Below are 25,368 nucleotides of genomic sequence, written 5' to 3' on the forward strand. Positions count from 1 at the left end.
GTGACACAGGTGCCACCAACTCTTTAAATGTTGTCAAAAGTTCCTCATAATTGACTTTTAACTCATGAAGTCCCCAAGAAAATAAAAAAATATTTAAAAAATAAAACATTGTTTACATCTCATCCATTTAGTCTGTTTTACATCCCCATAATTGATAATTAATCGTTTTTTCTAAAAGGAGAAATGGGTCTGGGCTCTTATGGGTTAAATGAATCAATGAAAGAAAAAAATAATTTCATAATGCAATAATTTTGCAATTAGAACTGTCACAGACTTCTGATACAAAGCCAGTGTTTTTGGACATTCTCATCATGTTTTCATAAAGAACACAGTGTTGTAGTGCATGACAGAGTACACAACTGAAAAATACAGTGTCTCCACGGGTATGGTACAGTGTTTTCCTTTCTCCATAATGCTTCTCATTCAAGCCAAAAGGTTCTATTTTGGTTTCATCCGTCCACAAAACATTTTTCCAGTATCCTTCTGGCTTGTCCAAGTGATCTTTAGCAAACTGTAGACAGGCAGCAGTGTTCTTTTTGGAGAGCAGTACATTAACATTAGCGAATTTGAGTGAGGCCTTCAGTTGCCTAGAAGTTATCCCTGGTTCCTTTGTGACCTCACCGACTATTACATGCATTGCTCTTGGAATAATCTTTGTCGGTTGGCCACTCCTGGGAGGATAACAATGGTCTTAAACTTCCTCCATTTGTACACGATCTGTTTGACTGTGGATTGGTGGAGTCCAAACTCTTTAGACATGGTTTTATAACCTTTTCCAGCCTAAACATTGTCAACAACTCTTTTTCTGAGGTGCTCAGAAATTTCCTTTTTTCATGCCATGATACACTTCCATAAATATGTGTTGTGAAGATCAGAGTTTGATTGGTCCCTGTTCTTTAAATAAAACAGGGCACACAGTCACACCTGATTGTTATTCAGTTTATTGAGAACACCTGATTCTATTTGCACCTTAAAATTAGCTGCTAATCCAAAAAAGGTACTTTTGCCTACTCTGGATCATTTTCCTCAACAAATAAAGAATCCAAAATAATAATTCTGTACCATTTGTTTATTTGAGTTCTTTTACCTACTTTTAGGACTTGTGAAAATCTGAAAAATGTTTTAGATCATATTTATTCAGAAAATTCTAAAGAGTTCACAAACTTTCAGGCACCACTGTATTGTAAACTCTCTTGTGATTGCAGGTCACACACTGTAGGAGAAGTCTCATATCTATGTCTAACCCTATAAATAACTCACATTGATGTTACAGGACTAGTGTGATTTAGGAAGATCTATTGGCAAAAAAGTCTTGATTCTTGAAACTCCAAATCTTGTGCTATGAAATGTGACTTCAGAGTAAACAAATATGGCTCACATAGAAAAAGGAAAAAACTTGGAGACAAATCATGGAGATAGTGTAAAAACATAGACAAATCTTTCGTCAAGCCAACATTATGATGGTTAAGCTAAATGTAGCTAGCTCTTAGCTACCTGGTACATCCATTGCGATACCAATATCAGTCCAGTACTTCTCTAGGGCTGCAATGATTAGTCAACATAATCGACGATATCGAACTATTGCTTTCAGTTCTTGAGTTACAGCTCTTTTGTGCATAATTTACATGATATATTCCTCACCAATGGATGATCTACCAGCTGTCATTAAAAGCATGGGAACATAAGCACAGTCACACAGTGCTGACCTATTCCAAGATGCGATTATCTGTTACAGGATACCTTTAGACAGTGGGGTCCAAAAGTCTGAGACTTTTGTCAAGGTTCTTCTATTTTGCATTTTCAAATGCAATATTTTTTTTTCATTACAAATGATAATATCGGTTCAGCAATGTGAAATCACCAATGTCAGATGGGATAGGCTCCAGAAAAATTGCAATCGTTCAGCCCAAATCTGAGCTCATGCTTCAATGGAAAAAACACAACTTAAGGGAATCTGATATTTTGTACAAAGGTTAAATTGTCCAGTGCCTCAGATTAAATTTGATTGCAGATTTAGAAATTGTGCAGAAGCTTAAATATTTCTTCATTTTACAGAACTTTATCACTTCTTCATACTTGTTTTAAATGTTTCTGAATGATCAAACTTTCTCATTATTCCCAGGTTGTTCATCTTAGTGTATTTCAGATACCTCACAACAACATTCAAGCTTTACGAATCAGTTTGGTCTGTGTATTTTCATTCCATGACTTAATTAATTCAAAATTCGATAAGTAATTTGATTGAACTAATTCAAATGTAGCCCATGCAGGAAATAGGCAGTCTGTCAAAGCTGTACAGTTGACATTGCTCCTCTTGTTTCTGGTGACTCCACTGTCCGAAGTTAGCAGATTTGTTGGTTTGTTGGTAAAAGCAAGGTAGTATAGCTTCAGCAAACAACCTTGTCTTTGTTGGTCATTTTGCGGAGTCTAAAGTAGAGATAGTAGCGATACCTCCACAAACTGCTTCTCAGATTCTTCAGGGTCACGATTATCCAATTAGTATGGCCTTGCTTCTCAGTGTCCTCCTCCATTTAGGTCAGCAATCTGTCCAGCTTGTAGTGAATTTTAAGAATACCTCTGCTGGAGTGCAAGGAAAAATATCTTCAAGCTAGCAGGAGGGTCTCCACGCCCACCTTACACCCTCACATTTCACCATATTACATAAATCTAAAACTCCCTGGAAACTGACCTGAGTTAACAGATGTGCCAGTACAGAAACATCTCAATTATTGAAATTCTTGAAAACAAGAAACATCTTGTGACTTCAATGTCATAGAAATAACCTTTCATATTTGTCATACTTCTTTTATTTTTTTTCTAGTGTATGACAAGCAAGGATTCCTTCTGAAGCTGGATGGTGGTCTGTGAGTATACATTTTACTATTACACAAGTTTCACTTCTCAGTCAAAGTCTAGGAGCTAGCTGTTGGATTTGTGTAATATCTACTTTGTTTATATAATTTATGTGTGGACATTTGATCTTTGCCTGACTTCATTTCTCTATTTCCACAGGCCTTTGGAGCTGATCTACAAGTATGGCAATCTCAGCGAGGGGCCTGTAAGCCTGGTTTTGCAGCAGCCAAATGACTGCCATTTATCCAAAGTAAGAATATATATCATATGTTTCCTCATATTTGAAGTGAGTTTGTAGCATTTTAGACATCAAACATAATTGTCAGATACACTGTGATCAGTGTGACCCCATTGCCAACGGTCCATCCCATACTAGTGATACTGCTTTTGCTTGTGTTCTTCTAAAGCATGGTCACGTTTCTGTTTGGTAACTTACATAAACTGGATTTATACTTGACACACAAGGTTAACAGAAGTGCCGTAGTAGGTGCAATTGATATTACCTCAGCAATGCTAGATGCATGTGTTATCAGGCTGTATAATGCTTTACATTCTCCACTGTAACTGATACAGACACTATCTTACAGGAGTCAGAAGCCAGAAGGACTTGCCTCTTGTGTGTAGTAAAAACAGTCACTGAAAAAGAGAATACCATCGGCAATTGCTATCTACATTCTCTCAGTCGTAGTGATTGTTACAATCACAATGAGCAGAGGGTTTGCAGTATAACCTAAATATTGTCCTCACTCAACAAACTCCACCAACATCAGAAACATGTCAGGAAAACACAAGCTACCAGTCACAGATGTTGCTGTCTACGTGCGGTATCTCTCGACAATGTAGTCCTACAATGTAGTTACTGTACATTTTAGCCCACAGCTTAATCTACACACATAGAATGCAGAGTCATAAGTGGGTCTTTAGTCTTTACAAATTTCCCTGAAAATGCATGATATCAACAGCATAAGACAAGCTCACAAAATGAGACTCTGGGTTGGCGTTAATATTCCTCTGTGTTTTCTCCAGATAGTTCCAAATTACATTTATGATTACAATTAAAATAATACACAAGTTCAGCTTCTTTTTGTTTTAGCTATCTAGCTAGCTTGTTTCAATAGGAGAATTCTTTGTTTTTGCCTACCAATGTCATGGCTTTACAATTACAGATTTATTTAAAAAGTTGTTGTCTGTTTAAAAACAGACCGCATAGACTGCATTAGCTTTAGCTGGCATAGTAGTACCAATAAAATTTGAACAGTTCAGTAATTCAGTATTGCACAGTACAAGGTGTGTTTTGACTCACATATTGTTGTGCAATTGTCATAAAAGATGTAAATGGATGTAGGTTTTGCTTTGCGCAGGACACATGGAAGCAAAGTTAAATGAACATACAGAGGCAAGAAAATACTGAGAAATGTGGAGGAACATTTTATTGAAAAGTTCTGAAAGAAGTGAAAGACGTTTGGCAAGTTTTAAAAACAGAGACTGAGCAGAAACACACAGACTGAGGTCTCCCCCAAAGCACTGGTTAGTAGTTTATACTTTGAAAATAATAAATAAATACAGTTTCATTCAACTTAATATTTTGTGCATTTACTAATTAAAAATGCTATTTCCAGTAGTATGATTGTTTTTTGGGTAGATTCTGTCCTACATGGGAAATATGCTCTTGAAATATAAGTGTGGAATATTTTTTTTTAATGCTCCATAAATCAGAAATTTACATTTTGCTAAAAAGTACTATGACATGGGTATTAAATATTAAAAAAATCTCTGATGTGGTTCAGTGTGTAGATATGGTGGGAAGATTTTTGCATCAAAATCTGGTGTTACTTGTTGTGGCAATTCTCAGAACAGATCTGAGGTGTTCATCACTCAACTGGGATCTGTGGGGTGCTTTGTTGGTCTTCATCACACTAAAAGTCTGTTCACACACATACGTAGAGCGCTTAATGAAGCATAAAACTCATCCAGTTTAAGAGAGTTGAACTTCTCTAAGACAGTGTCACATTGGAGATCAATCAGTTCCAACTGCAACTCCTGTGGCGCCGTTTCAGGGTCTTGTGTGAAGGGACATGACACCAGCTGAAGTGACTTGTCAATTTTTCCAAAATCAGAGATCATCCAGTGATTTCCTGTATTTTTTCACATGTCGAGGGGCCTCTTTCAGCTTAGCCAGTGTGGGGAAATGAGCGAATGACTTGTTTGACAGTTGCTTTGAATTTAAAGCTAGCTTGGTTTTGAAGGCTCTGATGTTTGTGTACATTTCATGCACAAACTGGTGTTTCCCATGTAGCTTCACGTGCAGCTCATTCATGTGTGTCAGTATGTCTACAGCAAAAGCTAAATCACAAAGCCAATCTGTGTCACTCAACTCAGGAAAATCGTCAGCTTTCTCAAGTAGTGAGGTAAACTCCTGTTTGAGCTCCCACACTCGTTGACATACTTTCCCCAAACTTAACCAGCGACACTGGGGTGGTAAAGCAAGTCCTGGTGATCAGCGTCGATCACGACCCCTTGATTGCCCCCTTGCTAGTTAAGTCTTCGTCAATAAGCTCAACATGGCGAGTCACTGTCCTGCGTGATAAGCTAATTTTTCAAATTTGTTCTTGCTCTCAGGACACAAGATACCTGCTGTCTCTACCATGCACTCTTTGAAACTCCCCTTCAGAGAAAGGTTTGCTAGTCTTTGCTAATTTAAATGCCAGCAAATAACTTGCCTTCGTGCTTGATTCTTGGATGGCAGTTTATCGGATAAAGGTGTTTTGCTGAGCCTGCAAACTAGCTGCCAACCTCTGAGCGGTAGCCATCTGTTCTTGCGTTGACTGGTTGTTAGTATAATTAGCATGCTTGGTGGAAAAGTGACGGCTGATGTTCCTTTAAAACCGCAACGGTTTCTCGCAAATAAGACATACAGCCTTTGACCGAACTTCAGTGAAAAAATATTTAGTTGTCCATTCCTTATTAAACACTCACTGTTGACTTTTCTTTTCTTTGGCCCACTCATTGTTGCAGATGGGTTCAGAGCAGTGCAGAGTAGCCTGCAAATCAAGTCAATGTATCACTGCGCCTAATGCGCCACCTGGTGGAACGCCAGGCATTACAGGACAAGGTTAAATGAATGCAGTCATAATTATGATACGATTTGATGTGGGCAATTCTGTACCAATCTTCGGCAGGCCGGATTAAAAAGACTAACGGGCTGGATGTGGGCCACGGGCCATAGTTTGCCCACCCCTGAACTAATAGAATATGATGCATCATTATAAATTAAGCCTCCTAGCAGTCAAGTCATTAAAATTATGTAGCAATTAACATCAACATATTGTCTACATGTTAGTGCGTCTAAATGATAATACAAGTATATAATAATAAAAAACATCTAAAACTTTGACTTTAATCATTGCAGTACTTTAAGAATCTGAATATTTTTTCTTCCTCTTGTCTCTTGCCCTCTCTTCCTCTCTCCTGAAAGCAGTTTTCCTTTCTTACAGTTGCCATATCATATATCTTGCATTAGGTTTTCTTTTCTTGGCTTATCATTTTCTCTGTTTTCATGAGCATCCGTAGGAGGAGAGGCTTGGTCCTCCCATCCTGTAACAAGTGAGTCGATGGTCTTACTAGCTCACTTTGATAACTGTGGTTCACTATTTGATGGGATGAATTGCAGGCTTCTGTATCCTTACAGGTGTGTTCAGGTGTATAGCACATCAAGTGATAAAGAAAGTACACTCTCTCTAAATTCTATGGTTTTATGTACCAGGAAAAAAAATCATCTGATCTCTAGCAGGTCTTAAAATGAGATAAACACAACCTCAGATGAACAACAAAACAACTATAGAATTCAAAGAGTGTGTACTTTCTTTTCCACATGACTGTACATTGGCTCATCTTGTAACAGTTGCCTACCTTGCTTGGTCAATGCCACCACTGTGCTTGTGGTGCTCTGGAGAACCATCTTAATAACCCAGTGTATTGTGAAAAAAACTGGACCAAGCCAAGTATTCTCAGTTATATTGGCCTATTTTACAGAAAGCTCTCTGAGCTCAGAGTGGTTTGACAGAGGAAAGATCCCATTTCTGCCTTTGCATTATTAAAGCCCACACGGTGAAAGCCCTACACCTGCTTATGTTTTTAGCACTATCTATAAAATGAGTCAGGAGACGCAATGGTCTGAATGGGCCCATGTGTAGTGCAGATCTATTTTTGTCCTCTTGCTGCTCTGTTGTTGTCCCAGTGCGTGAGAATACCTCAGGCCAGTTCACTTACCCACTTACTCTCTGACGCATCAGAGGCACGCAAACCCCTCAACCCACCATGGCCTTTAGACAGCAGCGTTAATGAAGTGCGCTCACAGAGTACAAATTGTAACCTGTTAAAATAACACAAGTGAATTTTCCTCAGGAGAAAGGAGTGGTAAAATGTGCAGGAAGTCCTTGACCCCATTTATTCTGCTGTCTTTTGCTGGTTCCTCTGCTGCAGCTGCAACAAGTAATACAGCTGAGAGAACTGGTCAGAAGTCATTCATAAACTCCTGCTGCTTCTAAAAGAAATATCAACCTTTTATGCTACACTTCATTCTGCCCCTCATTAACCTTTCTTTATCTAATCTGTTGTTGCTTCCGTTCCTTATTTTCTGCTGACTATCAATATCAAAAGAAAAATAAGAAGAAATAATAATAATTTTTTTAAAAATAATATGAAATGGATCAATTTGCTTCATTTAATTGTATATCATCATGTTTTAAACATTTAATCAGTTTGATAACATATTAGACATGATAGTAGCATGACCTCAAAGGATGGATGGTGTTGGTCAATCCACTGGCAGTTAAAGTTTCCATATATCCTGTGAAATATCTCAACATCTACTGGATGTAAATGTGCTATTTCCACTACGCCATCCACTGGTTCACATATGTGGTTTCCTGTCCCAACAGCTATTGTATAGATTGAAATTTGGTACAGACATTCATATCCCCCTTAGGATAATTGTAATGACTTTGGTAATCCTTTTCATTTAGTGCCATCATGACCAAATTCCTGAAAAAACAAGTGACTTCACATCAGCCTCAGCTGTCCATTGTGTTTAGTGCCAGTTAGGAAATGTTAGCAAGCTAATTCTCTAAACTAAGATGCTAACATTGTCATCATGAGCATATTTGTATTATAGCATACAAATATACAAAATGTTAGCATACAGCTCAAAGCACGGCTAATTACAGCCTCACAGAGCTGCCTAGCATGTCAATTCTTAGTCTTGTCACTTTGATTACCTCAGTGACTTTGATTATTTTTAACTTAGGAAAAATGAAATTTACTCTAATACTTATTGCATAGTTATGGTTGGATGATATATGATTAGGAGACAACTGAAGAGACTCCATCCATGTAGGTCTGTAGGTCCTGATCACACCAATGTCAAAGTCCTGTGCTATCTGGCTGGCTGATATCCTGCAACATATCTTCAACCTAAGTCTGAGGCAGGAAAGTGTACCAGTGCTTTGGAAGATATCCTGTTTGGTACCGGTACCCAAGAAGGTCACCACATCTGGTCCAAATGACTTCAGACTTGTTGAACCAACGTCACATGTCATGAAGGTACTGTGTGAAAAGTGAAATCTGCTCTCATTGCTCTTTAGTTTGCTTACCAGCCTAATGTGGGGGTAGACAGTGCTGTCATCTGTGTGCTTCAGGGTACTCATTCATGTCTGGAAGGTACTGGTGGCACTGTGACATGATGTTTTTTGGATTTTTTCAGTGTTTTTAGTACCATCCAACCACTTCTGATATGTGAGAAGCTGCTCAGGATAGATGTCACCTGGATCTCTGACTGACCTTTGGATATGGCTTAGTTTGTATGGCTGGGGAGACTCCTGTTTGATGTGGTGGTCAAAAACACTGGAGCGCCACAGATGATTGTGATGTTTGATAAATCATTTGCACTGTCTGCAGTATTGGTAGGTGTTGTGGCAGCTGTAGCAATCTTGTACATTGTCATAGATTCAAGTAAAATGTATTCACAAAAGAGAGTGGAAAGGTACTAAAGGTAAAGTGAGGATGCTGTCAGAAATAACCCGCTGATTAATGTTTATTCATCAGTTTACCTCATGTGAAGTGCAGTAAACAGAAGAACCTAAATTGCCTTTAACACAGCTCCAGTTCTCCTCAGTACACCTGTACTGGAGAAGTTGTCTCAGTTCCTCTGTGGATTCAGGCTGTCTCAGTGTCTCTGTCTCTTCATGTAATCCCAGACTGACTCCATGATGTTGAGATCAGGACTCTGTGGGGGTCAGACCATCTACTGCAGGACTCCTTGTTCTTCTTGTCTCTGAGGACAGTTCTTTATGAAGCTGACTGTGTGTTTGGACTCATTGTCCTGCAGCAGAATTAATCTGGGACTGATCAGACACCTCCCTGATGCTACTGTTGAAGGAGAGTCAAAACATCTACAGTGCCTAAAACTTTTTCACCGTACTGTAGTTCCCTTTGCCCTTACTGTTGCTTTTCAGAGTTAAGTGTTGCAATTCTTTCTCACCTTAAGCAGTCACACGGGGGCAGATTGTAATAGTTGTACTCATTTTATTTGGGGGAATAAATTCCTTCCTCTAACTAAACCTACTGCCTCATAACAGGACATTCTAGCAGGATCAATTCATCAAAACACACCATCAAGCAGTAAAAACAGAATTGAAAGAGAAAAGCAAGATGCATCATTTGTAGCTGATTTCTTAATTGTGTTTAAGTGTTTTCAGGAACAGTTTTCTTTCAGTTATTTTGTAGACTTTCCAGCTTTCACTGATTAGCTGCTATTTTGTTTTGTAAAATCAGAGCTCATTTTAGGATCATTACATGATATTACACATGAAACAAAACAAGCTGCCAAAGCTGCAGGGTTGACTTGGTTAAAGAAAGTTTCTTTTAGACTGTTATGATTCTTCCACAGAAATTTCTTATTTGGCTTATATGTACATTATCTTTTATATTTTTTGTTGTTGGTGCAAGTTCAGAGTTCAGTGTTTTGTTTTTTTGTTTTTTAACTCTAATTTGTCAAGTGTTTGGAAACACTCAGTTGCCCCCCCAGTATTCCAAGAAAGTAATTTTGGCTTCTGAACATTCTCTGATAGTCTTTGAATTTTTTTTTTTTTCAACAAATGTTTAGTTTGTATTTCCTTTTTCTTTTTTACAATATATACTTTTTATTTTATGTTAGATAAAACTTACAAGATTGATAGATTGCAAAATAAACCTAGGGTGTGGGGGTCATCAGTGGTGGTCTGAGGACACTCAATGGCATCATGATGAATTTTTATTTGGATATAAATCCATGTTTGATTTGTTATCTGCCACCCACATACACACATGTACATATATCACAGTAGTAATAATATAATGAAATTAGTAATGTTGTACATACATGTCCAGTTGTGCTTAAACATGAAGCTCTGCTATGTCAGTATTCATTAAAGCCTGTTCCTCCAAAGTGGAGACAGATGTGAGGATTAAATAGAGCAGAACATGTCTGATGCTGTGAAGCAACAAAGAGAATACACTTAACTGTAATTTTTGTTTTATATGCAATGTTGAGCCTTCCTACCTTCCTTATAAATACACTGTGGTGTTCATGTAGAGTAAATTATCATCCTATTATATTGTTCACATACCTCTTGATATTCCCTATTATTACTGCTACTGTATACAGCAGTATGAAGGATAATGGTTTTAAGTGTACCCATGCTCCAGTAGCCTGTTGCAGATTATATGGATATATCACATGTTAATACTGAATACTTGGTATATAGCACACACACAAAAATATTTGCTCTAGCGTTGGTCAGCAAACTGGGCCAACTCTTTGTATCTTTAAATTGTGTTGTCAAGGATCACTGGAACCCACCATTTGTTTTCTATGCATTACTTAATTTATGCTTGTCATTCTGAGATTCTAAAATAATAACACCCAGAAGCCATTTAAGGAACTTTAAGTGCCAGTTAGCCACATGCTGTATCCGCATCTAGACTGATAAATAAGCAAGGATTATATATTGGCTGGGTTTATGCAGGACATTTTGTAGTCACAGTGATATATGGTGCATATGTCAACAACAAGCGACTGCAGGACAAACATGCCAAAGTACATTTGAAGTAATGTAGAAACTATGTCAGCAAAAACATAGTTTGTCTACTACAATGCCAACAAGTTCATTTTTCAGAAGTAAAATATCCCTTTTAGTAAAAATCCTAATCAAGATTGTTTCTTATCTTCTTTCTTCTTTTTTTTAATCCTAACTATCAGTACCAGCCTCAAAAATCCAGTTTCAGACAGGTTTTACTTTGTTGGCTGATTGCATCTGTTTTTTCCAGATCTACATCCAAATCAGAGTTTGCTGCTGCAGCTTCTTCTGCCACCACCATCTTGTGTTAAGCTTTTTGTATTGGTTATTTACCTAAGATTTAATGTTCATGTTTGTTAAAGGAAGGATTAGTGCTCCTGGAGAATCCTCATTTTCATTCAGTTTCTATTATGGTGCTTATATAGCGCTTTTTGTAGTCGTATCAACCACTCAAAGCACTTCACATTACGTCACTTTCACACATTCACACACACATTCATACAGCATGTGTCCTAATGGCGTCCATTTCAGAACAAGTTTTTATTCTCTAATGGCAACAATAGCAATCATTTATTTGTTTTAAATGATGCTACATGGGTTAGCCAGCTCATGTGGCAGTGGCGGCCAGCCACATCAGGGATAAGACAGGAGCTTGTGCAGTGGGGAAGTAAGAGGGCCATGCTTGCCTGGTTCCCAGTTAACTACCCTTGTGATGCACCTAACAAACTGCTCCTGTGTGGCTGTAATATTTGCTCCCAGCTTCACTGTGTGGAGCTTTGTCCTCTCCTTCACACTTATCTCTGAGTTTGTTTTGTTAAATGTAAGCTCAGACAGACTGTGGATTAGCTGGAAACACAATACTCTAAATCCTCTCAAGCATTCTGCCATTAATCAGTCCATCTACACTGTTAACATCAAGGCTGTACAGGTCTCAGACAGATACTGCACTGATGAATACCACTTCTTTTCCTACTTGCTGTAACATGTTTTCTTTTATCAACAGATTCACCAAAGTGGTGCCCATGTTCCTTGATCCAAATTACAAACGATTCTCCAAGATTGGTGATTATTTGCCTCCATTTGGAATAAAATCACAAGGTATGATTACACATTCTTGTCTTTGCAGTAGAAGATTATACAGTTCAATTCATTTTGAATGGCACTGCATTCCTCACCAGTTAAGACTAGATGTTTCTAACCACTAGATGAGAAGTAACACTGTCAAGGCCTCAGTATTCTTAAAACAAACTAGTTTGTATAACCGGCCATGTCTGAAGACAGAAGTATATACAGTATATATATATATATATATATATATACACACACATATATACACTACTATATATGTATAGTAGGGGTGCTCTATTATCCCTAGTTGCATGATTGGAGACAGGAAGCAATGGCACTAATAAAGAAAATTGAGGATGCAATGCATCATGATATCAAATCGAATCAAATTATTGACAGGATAATCAGAATTGAATCAAATCATGAGATCAATAAAGATGCACAGCCCTAATTCCTGGGTTAAAGGCCAGGTACGCCACTGCCGATCATGTCATGTCATGTGTGTCTGTTATCCAAATTAATCTTCTATTAAACCAGATCCATGTATTCTAAAATTAAATAACAAAACATCTGCTGTCCTTCATACAGCAGAAAGGGTAAAATCACCCAAGAGCATCTATCTGTGTGTGTGTGTGTGTGTGTGTGTGTGTGTGTGTGTGGCAGGGCGTGACATGTAGAATGCAGAGAGAATGTGGAATGTAGAATTTGTAGATCAATCAGCTGAATGTTTTGATGTCAAATTGTGATGTCAGATTCTGCCAGTTGCCTGCCTGCACACTGCCTGCTTTAACAGAGAGGTTCCAGTTAGTGTACAAAAAGCCAGGTTTTAACCCAGCTGCATTCATAACTAATCTGTGAGACAAGTGAGACAAAGGCAATTTCTTCAAGACAAGAAAATGGACAAATTTAGATCTCTGGGAATCTTCTCCATGGAAGACCTTGAGGGAGAGATTGAAGAAGAAGAGAGGTGACTGAGGAAGCTATTGAAGAGGAGAATGAGGAGGTAGTTGAGGAAGAGATTGTGGAAGAGACTGAAGAAGCGATTGAGGAGAAGATTGATGAGAAGCCTGATGAGATGTTTAAGGAGGAGATTGAGGAGGAAATTATGGAAGAGGTTCCGGAGCAGCCCTCTGCCTCCATCACAGAAAACTACTCCTACACTTCTGAGTTTGAAGAGGTAAGCGATGCGATTAATAAGGTTTCACAAAGAGAGGAATCTCAGATAGAGGAGGAAAGAAAAGCCAGAGCTGTTCTTAAAGAGGCTTTGAAGATGATGAAAAGAGATCAAAGCTCAACAGAAAGAAGCCTTTGGAGCAGGAACAAAAAGAAAAAGCCACTCTTGGCTCTGAAGAAGGAACAAGCTAAAAAAGCCAAACTTCGAGATGAAATGGAGCTCATGAAAGCACAAGTTTCTGAACTTAAGAGGTCACAAAAAGCACACCAGCACAGCAATGCCGAGCTTCAACACAAAATCAACAAAGTGACAGCTAATCTTGAAGAGGACAAAAAACTGATTAAGAAGCGCAAAAATGAGTCAAAGGTGTCCTCTAGTCAGTACAAGAAGGTGAACTGTGCCAAAATCAAGGCTTTACAAGACCACGTAACTGAGCAAGAGAAGGAAAGTCTTGAAAAAAAAACAACCAAATTCAATCCCTGCACTCCAACATCCAGAGTCTTCATAGCAATATTGAAACTAAGGACAACTGTGTGTCCTTGCTGCAGGAGAAAGTTAACCAGGTAGCCTCAGACCTCAAAGAGGAGCAAACAAAAACCTGCCAACTCCAGAGGGACTATGAGGCTGCTGTCTCTCAGCAGCAAATGGAAGCCAAAGAACTGGCCCATCTGACTCGTCAAAACCAACGACTGGCTTCTGAGAACAAGAGGCTGGAAGGTGAACTAGAGGCTGCACTGAATCAGAGACAGTCTCAGGAAGACAAAGACACTCGCAGCAGACTTGAGGAGGAAATCAAGAAAGAGAAGGCTCGTTTCTTGAAAGCATTTAAAAGAATACAAATGCAAGAGAAAGAGCTCTCTGAGAAGACTCTGGCATTAGAAAAGAGCCAGATTGGTGAAAAAATGTTAAGATCCTCCCTCAAAAATGAGAAGCAGCGTTTTGAGCAGATGGTTTTCCAGAAGCAGGCCACAGAAGACCTTATAACCATCCTCAGTAAGCAGCTCAGAGAGGACTCTGCTTCCTCAGAGTACATGGTAGATGGACTCAAAGCATGTCAATCAGAGAGCAGGATAAGACAGGCTGAACTTGAAGATGCCCTAAAACAGGAAAAGACACGGAGCACTGACCTGCAGCAGAGAGCCAATCAAATCACTGCTCTTGAAAAAGAAAGGACAACGTGTGAAAAATGCTGTGTTGAGCTCAGGGAAGCTTTGACCAAGGAGATGGAGACAATGGAGGAGTGGCAGAAACTGGCTGTGGCCCTCCAGACTTAAAGAACAACAGCTGACAGAGTCAGCAGTGCTTGGTCATACAGGTCGTAACAGCAAAAACACAACAAAGGTGAATGTTTGAGTCTAAGTACAGTGAAGTTATTAATTACAGCAGCCGTCACTGTGTTGTAAATAGAGATCATGAACACAATGTCACGACAGGTACACAGAAAGGGGGAGAGTAGACCCCTGTGTTCTGTAAAGCTTATTTGGTGGCATATGTCTTTGAGGTCAGTTGTGTCAGACAGTAATGGGGGCAGTTGGACAGATTATTGGTTAGCACCTGATATACTTAATAGACTGATTAAGGGTAACTCTCTCAGAAAGCAAGAAAGTAACTGTATTTCAGACTCACATTCCACCTACAGAGAATATCATCATTAGGTTCGGTGGTGCAGTGGTTAGCACTGTAGCCTCACAGCAAGAAGGTTATAACCCAGTTCACCCGGGGCCTCTCTGTGTGGCGTTTCCATGTTCTCCCTGTTCCTGTGTGGGTTCTCTCTGGGTTCTCCAGCTTCCTCCCACAGTCCAAACACATGCAGGTTAACTAGTGACTCTAAACTGCCTGTAGGTGTGAATGTGAGTGTGAATAGTTAATGTCTCTGTGTGTTGGCCCTGTGATAGACTGGTGATCCGTACAAGGTGTACCCTGCCTCTTACCCAACTACAGCTGGGATAGGTTCCAGCCCCCCCATGATGAATTCTTTCACTCTCATCTTCATCTAACTTGTTGCTCTCTTTTTTTCCTCTTGTATCTGCAGAAAAGATCATAGATATTCTTCTGTCAGCAACTAAGAGCTATGGGCTTGGAGAGGAACTTGACAGGTGAGTTGGTGCCAGTTTTCCTGCCACACAGTGGATTAGGAGTGCTGTAGATAGTCAGATTATAACTTTTAAAAATACACACAGTGAGGTGTGGCTTTCTTTATTTCTTACTAAATACAGTATGTACACTGGATGGATATAACAGAGTTTTCAAGAAAAATAAAATGCCAGAAAATCCAAAATCATACAATACAGGCAACTTGTAGGAATACTCTTTAGAAAATAAAATATTTCATCCAAATTCAGCATCATCAGAATCTCCAACATTAATGACCAGATCAGTTATTGAAGTAACTGCATTGTTTGATTCCACTTTCAGCTCAAGTTTTTGTCTTTATATGGACCTCATCAGTTGCACAGACACTGTGTACTGGCCCTGTTTCATCATCCAGCTAAGAAAATTAGGAATGTGTTGATTTTTCCATCCAGAATTAACCAGCGCAGACTAAACACAGGACACATGTTACACAGAGTACAATACAACATGATAATCATAATATTTACCAAAAATGTGACACACACTGACTTGTGTCAGCTGTCCAATATCTGCTGGTAGTGCTTCACAGAGTATTTAACTGAATAATATAATAATAAAGAATTATGGCATTAATAATCCTTAGATTACACAAAGACTGGAATGAAGAATGAAGGAATATATAAATATATCATTTTGTGCATACACAAAAGTCCCTCCTTTTGGAGTTGGTTATTTTTGTAACCACTGACACTAATCAACAGAAAAGCTACTTTAATGTGTGACACAGCTGAATGATCAGTAATGCAGCTAGCTGCCTTCAGTAGTTACAGAATACAGTGAATAGAGATCAAGAGTGGGTAATTTCCTGACAAAAATCCTAAGGACAAAACAACAAAAAACATTCCACACAAATATTTGACAGGTTTTCTGAGGTATACTAATCAGAGTAACCTTATAAGGCAATGACTACCATCTGTCAATAATTTAAAATAAAGTGGTCCAGCTGTAAATCTGTCTTGAGCGGGTTGCCCTGAGCAACACGTGAGTCTGTTTAAAAAGGACTCAGAGGTCAGCTGATTGACACAATTTGTCTCTGAAAGAGAATAAATTGGTTTATGTTTAAATGACAGGAGTGTGCAATACCTTAATATCTTAATGGTATGTCTGTCTGTGTTACAGTATGAGCTGTAAGACATGCATCATCGTAGGGAACGGAGGAATCCTCGCCAACAAGTCTCTAGGACAGAGGATAGATCAGTTTGATGTGGTGGTCAGGTATGTTATCACACAGAGGTGCTCCTGAGGATAAAGCACATACAAAAGTGATCTCACAATCATTCAAGCTTTTCTATTTGGTAATTTGACAAATATTGCACACTTGCAATTTCAAATCAAATCTTTGTTTAGATTTTTCTCAACAGTGCACTTGATAGTGATAGATTGATTCTGCAGCTGTGTGTTGCAGGTTAAATGAAGCCCCAGTGAAAGGCTTTGAGAAAGACGTTGGTTCTAAGACCACTATGAGGATCACCTATCCAGAGGGAGCCATCCAGAAGATAGAACGCTACGAGGCTCAGTCTCTGTTTGTCCTCTCTGCCTTTAAAGCTCTGGACTTCAATTGGCTTCGACACATGGTCTTCAACCAGAGGCTGGTAAGGCTGCTGAACTCTGTTTGTTTTGCCACTGCACCAGCAAATGCAGCTGTAGCCAGACAGTTGGTGGTAATAATAATAATAATGATAAACTTTATCTATTCAGAACTTTTCAAAACAAACTTATTAAGTGCTTTACATGGTTGAACCAGGACTGAAAAACATTTCAGGACTGCAATGAAAAATAAAATAAAATAAAATAAAAATAATACAAAAATAAAATAGAATAAAATACATACAGTAGGTAGAGTAATGTAAGATAAAACAATAAAACCAACAAAAAATCTGATAGATATAAACTGTGATTTAAAAGCTGTGGTGACAGCCAGGAGCACTAACAAACCATGTGACATCAGTGGCCTTGATTACTAGCCCACAGAGGTTTAATACCTGGGACTCCCCACCTGTCATTCAGGACTGAGGAGACCTCTTGGATGAGAGGTGAAATGTCTTCAAGTATCTACAACCAAGCCGAGTTTCCCTTGACTCAACCCTTCTTGGATAAAAGAAGTACACTATCACACAGTTAGGTTGAATCAACAGTACTGGTGTTGAAGGACTGTGAAGCTGATCGAACTGGCTTCATTTACAAAAACACATCAGGAGCTCAAATTCCTTCCCCTATGTTCTACTTTATTAAATTATTGCAGTGGAAAGGGACTATAAATGAATGGAGTAGGATGCTGTAACAGCTCTAGAATAAATGGTGTGTGTAAACATATTCACTCATACAGTTATCAAAGGAATGTGAGAACTGCTTGTCATTTGATCCAGTCTGCTGTGTGCAGATGTGTTTTCCACAGACTGTTGTGTCCTCCCAGTACTGCCAGCAAAGGTGTTGGGTTTCAAGCTCCAATGGAAGAGCAAAATGGCTTCAGTCAGACAGGATTACCAACTGATCCGTCAGTGAGCAGCTTACAGGGTAACAGTACTATGCTAGTAAGCTAATAGCTCATATTATTGCTGTTTGGTTTCTCCCTGCCCCCTAATCCAACATACCTAAGCAAACTCAGAGGCAGGTATCCCAGTAACTGTTCATAACGAGCTATCAGGACTGGGCAGGCTGCTAGTAATTAGTGTAATGGCCCCAGGTATACTGATACAGGGGCTTCTTTCTGTGGCTGGTTTTGTTTGCTCCTCTTGTTTTTCATCAGTGTTTTAATGGTGCTGAACTCTCCTCCCAGGCTTCTGCTCAGGGTATTGTTTTCACAGGGCTGCTTAAACACCATCATATTTTCCACTCCTCTCCACTTTGCAAACCATTCACTGTGTGAAAATAGTAAGAGTTTCTCAATATTTACAGTGTCAGTACTGATGGTAGATATTCACCATTAACACACACACACACACACACACACACACACACGATGATGGAGGCTTCAAAGCTCTGTGAATGACAGCTTTAACATTACATACAGTCATTATCATTAAAAGTAAACATAAATAAAGTAAATTAAAATAAAAATATTGACTGATGCAGCTTTAAACTACTGCTCTTGAAATGAAATCACATCAGTAAGGGAACAAGACAGTATCTGATAGTTTTGCTGACAAGCCTACAAACTTGGCAGTGTTTCTTATTTGTTCAGTTTGAGGATCATACTCACGACACAGTTTAATTTCCTCACTCTTTGTCTCTCAGCAGAGCACTGATGGCTTCTGGAAGTCGGTGGCCAGACGTGTTCCGCGGGAGCCCAGCGACATGCGTATCCTGAACCCATACTTCATCCAGGAGGCCTCCTTCAAGCTGATTGGCTTACCTTACAACAATGGACAGATGGGCAGAGGGGTGAGAGATCTGTTGTCTGCCCAGCAGTCAGTTTCTGTTCAGTTGAGGTAGTGGGAATAGCAAGCTGTTTCACACACAGTGTTGAGTTAGTGGTCAGGACTGGAGCTATGGGAGCTGACTCTCTACTCTGTCTGTTTGCATTATGAAGGCTTCTTTGAACACATAGCAGATGCTGCAGGGAGCCGAGCACCTACACAGAGCATGAAAACAGTCTGAAAACAAACAGCATTGCTATTAGGCTATAACAAATCCAACCATGCTTCAGATTTCACATCTGTAAGATATCCACATAATAACCACACAGTGTATAGAAGCCTCCTCTACATACTATATGGGATACAGATCATGGCTTGGTCACTTATTTCATACAGACTCTTACATTTATGTTTTTCAGAATATCCCAACGCTGGGGACAGTTGCCATAACGATGGCCCTTCATAACTGTGATGAAGTAGCTGTTGCTGGATTTGGCTACAACATGAGCACTCCCCATGCTCCTTTGCACTACTATGAGAAGATCAGGATGTCAGCCATCAAAGAGGTACCGAAAGACCTGATTTGTTAAGATGCCAGATTTGGTTCTAAAACTGATGCTAGACATTGCACTTCTTTCTCTAGCTCAGGATAAGACTGAAGTCTAACAGTTCTTTAAGCTACTTTGACATGTATCCCACCCTATCTTTGAAACATCAGTGATTCTACTTGTCCTGAAAAGCATTTACAAAGGTCTTGCACAAGTAAAAGCCCCCCACCTTCCTATACATGACCCCAAGACTGAAAGAGATGTGAAATGACAACAGTCTCTTCGTGGTGTTTTTGTGTTGTTGGGGATAGATTTTAACTTTTTACTGCTAGAAGCACTGACAAAAATGTGATGTCCATAAAGTGGTGTACTTAATGAACAATTGTCATTCTTTGTGGTGAGTAACTTCATAGTTTGCCAACCATAACACATAAAACATAAGAGCAGAAGGGAAGGTGACTGCAACAAACATGTAAAGGGACATAGAAGAGCCACCAGCAACCATTTAGCATGTAACCTGGCTTGTACTCAACAGACTACCAGCCCCATTAAGCTTAATACATTTACTACAAGACATCAGCAACAATTTACAACGTAGTGCCTTATTAACAGAGCTAAGCTACGTACTGTCAGCCATCAGGACTGTATTTTCTGCAGTGCTAAAAGATGATGTGGATCGTAGCAGTAGTGGCACATAGTCACATGTTGGGTAACTCACTAACTGCCTGGGAGTTGTCCAGTGGGCAAACATTTTTGGCACTGACTGATACACTGACTGTATCAGTACTGTAATATCACATCAAGTGGTAATTGGTGTTAACAGCAAACCATAAAATTTATGTACTGTAAGTTAGCAAGCTATGCTAACTAGCTTCCACTTTCTGAGTGCGATACAAGCTTGACAACATGAAGAGTCCTCCCAGTTACTGATTTCTGTAAAGGGACAGACAGATTAAATCACTAATGGTTGATAGCTAATGCCATGTAGACTTTTTAAAAAGGGGAAAAGTCATCATGTATCAGTGTTTGTTGGATATATAGTGTGATGTTATCCAGTCAGTGGTAAACCACAGAGGTTGACGGCTTGCCTCCTAGCAACACCTAATCTCAGCTGTCATTCAACTGACATGGGAAACTCTTGAGACTCTTGTGACTATTTTCACAAATATGCCTGAAAAAGATTTTATCCTCTTATGAACAAATGAAATATGCACAACAGATGCATCTAGACCTTATAACTCTGAGCATAGTTTAGGCTGATGATTCATCCTCTCCAGCCACAGGTGTGTGACCCTCTATTTCCTGCATTTGTTAGCATTTTGACCATTCCTTGTTGTTAGTTTTCCAGGTTTATGCTGCACTGGAACAGTTTACTGTGACCTTTCTCTCATTTAAAATCCCTCTCAGGAATCTAGAGGGGATTTATCCAGCGTACTGAGTAGCGAGCTGGGATGTGTATGAAATCTCAAGTGTAGGAATGTTACTGGGCACTGGTTTTTGAGAGCGGGACAGTCAAACCACACTACATATAATGTCTAAGTTGTCATTCTCCCCACTTCACAGTTTCTAGCCTGGTCATAAATCACTCTTAGTCAAGGTTATTGAAACAGATATGCAATCTTCTGCACGTTATTTCCGCAGACTGCACAGACTTATGTTTCAGTTAAACACCACCAGTTTTGGGTTGTGCTCTAAAGTAGTGATCGCTAGGATCACTTCACCTCATTCAGAGAGATGCTGACAGGTATTTCTGTAGTTGCTGATCTGGTTTATAGAGTTGTGACTGGTCCAACTGGCCTGATAGGCAACTTCATTTGCTCAGATTCTACCTATTGCTATACATCTTGTTCCACCACTCTTACCCACTTAACTGGGTTTTATCCCAGCTGACATTGGGCAAGAGTCGTGGTACACCCTGTATGGATTGGCAGTCCATCACAGGGCCAACACATACAGACAAACAACCATTCACATTCACATTCACTCCTAGGAGCAGTTTAGAGTCACCAGTTAACCTGCATGTGTTTGGACTGTGGGAGGAAGCTGGAGAACCCAGAGAGAACCCACACAGGCACAGGGAGAACATGGAAACTCCACACAGAAAAGCCCCAGGTGTAGAAAAGAAAGAAAAGAGCGTGGTCAACATCAGTTTGTGTGAGTTTAGAGTGTAGGTAATTCTACAGGATATTCAGTATGCAGTCTCTCAGTAACTGGTGTGTTCCAGGGTCCCAGAACCACTCCCTCTTTACCTACACCCACATAGTCAACACAACTCAAAGTAACAAGTCATAATTTTCCATATGACCATCTAACATTATGTGAACCAACAACCAGCTAACAACATGTCAATCTATCCAACATGTTGGTGTCACCTGCAGCATACTGCTCAACCCTTTCTCTCATCTTTCTACTGTTAGTTTTTTCTGTCTCGTCAGGCTTCAGAAAAGGAACCAACTCTGTCTGTGATACTGCAAATAAATGATAGAAGAGAAGATAATGATTTACTTGAAGAGCCAACAGTGTCAGTTAGATGTCAGAAAGATTTGGGGCAATATTAAAGGTTAAATCCACCTCAAAATCACTTACTAAATGTTAGTATTTGTGCTTCATATTTCTTCATTTGTCTGACTAACTGTCCAAGACCCAAATATATTCACTGACCGGTGATATGAGTTAAGTTTAAAATGATTTACTTCACAACCTCTCATTCATATCAGTGACTACAAAGACAAACTCATATAGACAGAACAACAGAACATAGCCTGGACATGTCAGTAGATGATTTATAAGATAATAAATGAATGGGGTTCAGAACCTTGGTGAGACCAAGAGATGTTGACATGGGATCAAACTAGTGTTGGCAAGGCTCTGATTACCTGGAGCCTACCTGGGGGCTGGAGCCTATCCCAATTGTCAGTGGGTAAGAGGCAGGGTACACCCTGTACAGATCACCAGTCCCATCACAGGGCCAATACATATAGAACCAAACAACCATTCACACCTACAGGCAATTTAGAGTCACCAGTTAACCTGCATGTGTTTGAACTGTGGGAGGAAGCTGGAGAACCCAGAGAGAACCCACACAGGAACAGGGAGAACATGGAAACTCCACACAGAGAGGCCCCGGGAACCAAGGCTCGAACCCAGAAGGCGACAGTGCTAACCACTGCATCACCGTGCCGCCAAGTCATGAAATCATTGCCTAAAATCATCTCATTACCAGTGTCACTGCATATGTGTGTGTGTGTGTGTGCGTGTGTGTTGGTGGGTGAAGTGAATGATCTTGTTATTATAAAATCTTTCCTCGATACTGTGATTCTCTGATTATGTCAACGAACCGTAGCAGCTGACTCCACTGAAGCATGGTCCAGGTGACTAGAGAATTATACTAACTATACTAACAGACTGTAGTTCAGTGTGGTTCTTCCCCAGACATCATCTGACCAGCAGCTGCTGGGTGGTCACACCACGTTAAACAGAACTAGTCAGATTCACATGAGAACCCAGCTGTTGAGTATACTGTTCTGTCTACACTAAACCTCCTGTCCTGTGTCTCTGTCCCTTCCACAGTCCTGGACTCACAATATATCTAAAGAGAAGGAGTTCCTGGTGAAGCTGGTGAAGGCTGGGGTTATCCAGGACTGGACCAATGGGATCTGTGGTGCAGGATGTTGATGGTCTGCACTCAGCCTTGTAGCTCCTTGCCTGCAACACTGTGCTCACACCCACCTGCTCCAGCACCTGAAGAGGGAAACTCAAGGGTCTGTCGGCCATGTTCCCAACAGAGAGCAACATGGTCACTGCAGAGACACTGTGTGCATATGAGGCTTTCTGACCAGGACACACTGCCGCAGTGTTGCATTTTGACATATTGCAATTGGCCTCTGCATTGTTTCGCAGTATTTAGCTCATCCTAGTTGCAGGTTAGTGTATATAAACATGGATTTGGTGCCCTGGCTCAGGTGTATGTCAGTAGTGTTGGGGATTAAACCAGTACGTGGACCAGGCTTCCCTCTTACCAGAACTGTTGCAGTCTGTAGAGACGAGGAGAGGCTGGAGCTGCTGGGTTTAAACATTGAGCCTTTGCCAAGAATACCTCTACAAGTGTCCTTCTGCTCACACATCTGAATGTAATCTGCATCAAACCTATAGTCACCGATTTCTATCTTCTATTTTCTGTGTTAAACAGGGTGCACATTACATGGCACGAGTCAGCCGTCCTGAGTCAGTTTCTGACATCTGAGAGTAGACCCTCCCATCAGAGCTTGTTTTGTCGAGTGGGTCATAGTTAATATGAAGCCAGAGAGCTGGGGAATACGAGCTAAAGGATAGTACACTCAAATTAAGCTCACACACAGTTGCAGAAGAGACACATTACGTTTGTTCTTGTGAGGCAGCAACATACCATGATCCCTCAAGACTTCATGTCCACTGGATGTGGAGTCTCATTTCACCTCCAGTACAACTCACATCTCTCAAGCATGAAATTCACTTGTTAATGTACAGTATATATATTGACAGTTGACCTAAAATTAGCATTTTATGATACATTTCATTTGTTGCAGACTCTGAAGCTAATTTTTAAGCAGATGAAGGAATTCCCTCTGTTCATATTTACTGTTCAAATAATACAGATAGAAAATAGAAATAAGACAGCATGATGTAGTGCAATAATTAAACCACTGCAAATAACTTTTCAATATTCTGTAAAAAAAACATGTCAAACAACTTAAAACAGTATTGAAATGTATCTATTTAACGGCTGAACATCTGGACAGAGACGTGACAAAGCTCTGGTGCGACCAGAATGAGACACAGCAACATCCAGTGGGCATGACGAGGTACCTCACTGAGTCTTAAACGTCCATTTTTTAATGTGTGACCTGCGTCTTGGGTCATAGTGTGGAGTGTCACTGTGACGAGTTAGTAAAGGAGTCAAACCGGTTGTAATGAAGCAGTACAGGCTCTGGTATCGCTGTGTATCAAAAACATCTCTGTATTAGTCCAGTTTGACAGGCATGTCTGTCAATTTCCTGTAGTTTTTCTTCCTATCTTCAGTTAGTCCAGTGGACATGGCCCTTTTAGACAAACATCTCCTCATCTGACAGTGATTTTACTAAGAATGTGGAGTAATGGAGAGCGTATATACCACACTCCAAACACCTTGAAATCACAAATAGCTTGTTATCTTCAACGTCTTTCTGTCTGACATTTGAAACTATTTGTTTGCATGACTGATTTGAATCATATCATACTGCACTGTGTTCAGTCACACCTGGGCCCTGTTCTCCATACACACAGATGATATTCTGTTGATTAATTGTTGATGATTTGACACAAGTCTGGAATTTTAGCTTCTCAAAACTGGCTTAAAGTTTATCTGAGGCTGTTGTCATAGCAACAAGTCCTGCAGCGCAAACCTGCAGAAGTGCAGTTTATTCACAGTTGGCTGCATTATGATGATTAAAGACTTTTCAAGGTGAAGCCCAAACATTAAGTCAGTTTCAGATACATGTAGGGTGTCATTAAGATCTGTTTAACTTTCACAACAAATAGTAAAATGTCTATACATGAGAAATAGGTTGTACAATAAAACAAAGTTAGTAAAATGTAATTGGGCCTGCAATGTGCACATTAAAGATATTCAACTAAACATTTCTGATTTAAGAGGAATCACAATAGGATAACATGGTCATTAATTATGGCATGTTGATGAGGGAAGAGTCACTTAAACACTAAAACATATGAAATGTTGTTGAGTGAAATCCAAAATGGCTGAAGGATTGATTACTGAAGTGACTCCAGAAGATTAAGATTAATGTGCCTCATGAGAAACTTCATCAGGTTTCATTGCAGGCATGCTCCAGGTGGTTTCTCAGCTTCAAGTTAAATGTACAGCTACTGTCCTGTCTGCAGCCATGTCAGCCAGTCTTAAGTACAATCATATGATCAGCACTCGGCCAATCGTATGAAAGGTGATCGTGGTTTCAACTCTTGCTTGTGTTTCAAAAAAAAGCACACTTTTGTTTAAGGTAGCTTCATCCAAGATGAACAAATCAAACCCCTAAAGCCAGGATCAGACTACACAACATCAGCCTGACGATGTCCTGAGCCAGCAGAGG

At 39.7% G+C, this 25,368-nt stretch overlaps 1 protein-coding gene across 2 annotated transcripts; it reads left to right on the forward strand.

Annotated features, from left to right (window-relative positions):
- The first annotated feature begins 3,062 nt into the window (after positions 1-3,062).
- On the forward strand, positions 3,063-23,757 carry LOC108873887 (CMP-N-acetylneuraminate-beta-1,4-galactoside alpha-2,3-sialyltransferase). Of its 2 annotated transcripts, none has more exons than XM_051068651.1 (8): positions 3,063-3,103; positions 11,971-12,065; positions 15,242-15,305; positions 16,462-16,557; positions 16,748-16,934; positions 18,577-18,723; positions 19,118-19,264; positions 22,817-23,757. In XM_051068651.1, the coding sequence occupies exons 1-8, from the start codon at positions 3,084-3,086 to the stop codon at positions 22,919-22,921; spliced, it is 861 nt and encodes a 286-aa protein (XP_050924608.1). In that variant the 5' UTR covers positions 3,063-3,083; the 3' UTR covers positions 22,922-23,757. The 2 variants fall into 2 exon arrangements, with proteins under 2 accessions (XP_050924608.1, XP_050924609.1); XM_051068652.1 differs by having other exon boundaries at positions 18,580-18,723.
- Positions 23,758-25,368: the final 1,611 nt, after the last annotated feature.

Source organism: Lates calcarifer, unplaced genomic scaffold (assembly GCF_001640805.2).
Source record: "Lates calcarifer isolate ASB-BC8 unplaced genomic scaffold, TLL_Latcal_v3 _unitig_5163_quiver_1876, whole genome shotgun sequence".
NCBI lineage: Eukaryota > Metazoa > Chordata > Actinopteri > Centropomidae > Lates > Lates calcarifer.

Bases quoted from the DNA above. Each gene is read 5' to 3' on its own strand.
- LOC108873887 (XM_051068651.1), top strand. From the start codon at position 3,084: ATGACTGCCATTTATCCAAA. The intron at 16,558-16,747 runs GTATGTTATCAC...TGTGTGTTGCAG, and splicing joins CAGTTTGATGTGGTGGTCAG to GTTAAATGAAGCCCCAGTGA. The intron at 16,935-18,576 runs GTAAGGCTGCTG...TTTGTCTCTCAG, and splicing joins TGGTCTTCAACCAGAGGCTG to CAGAGCACTGATGGCTTCTG.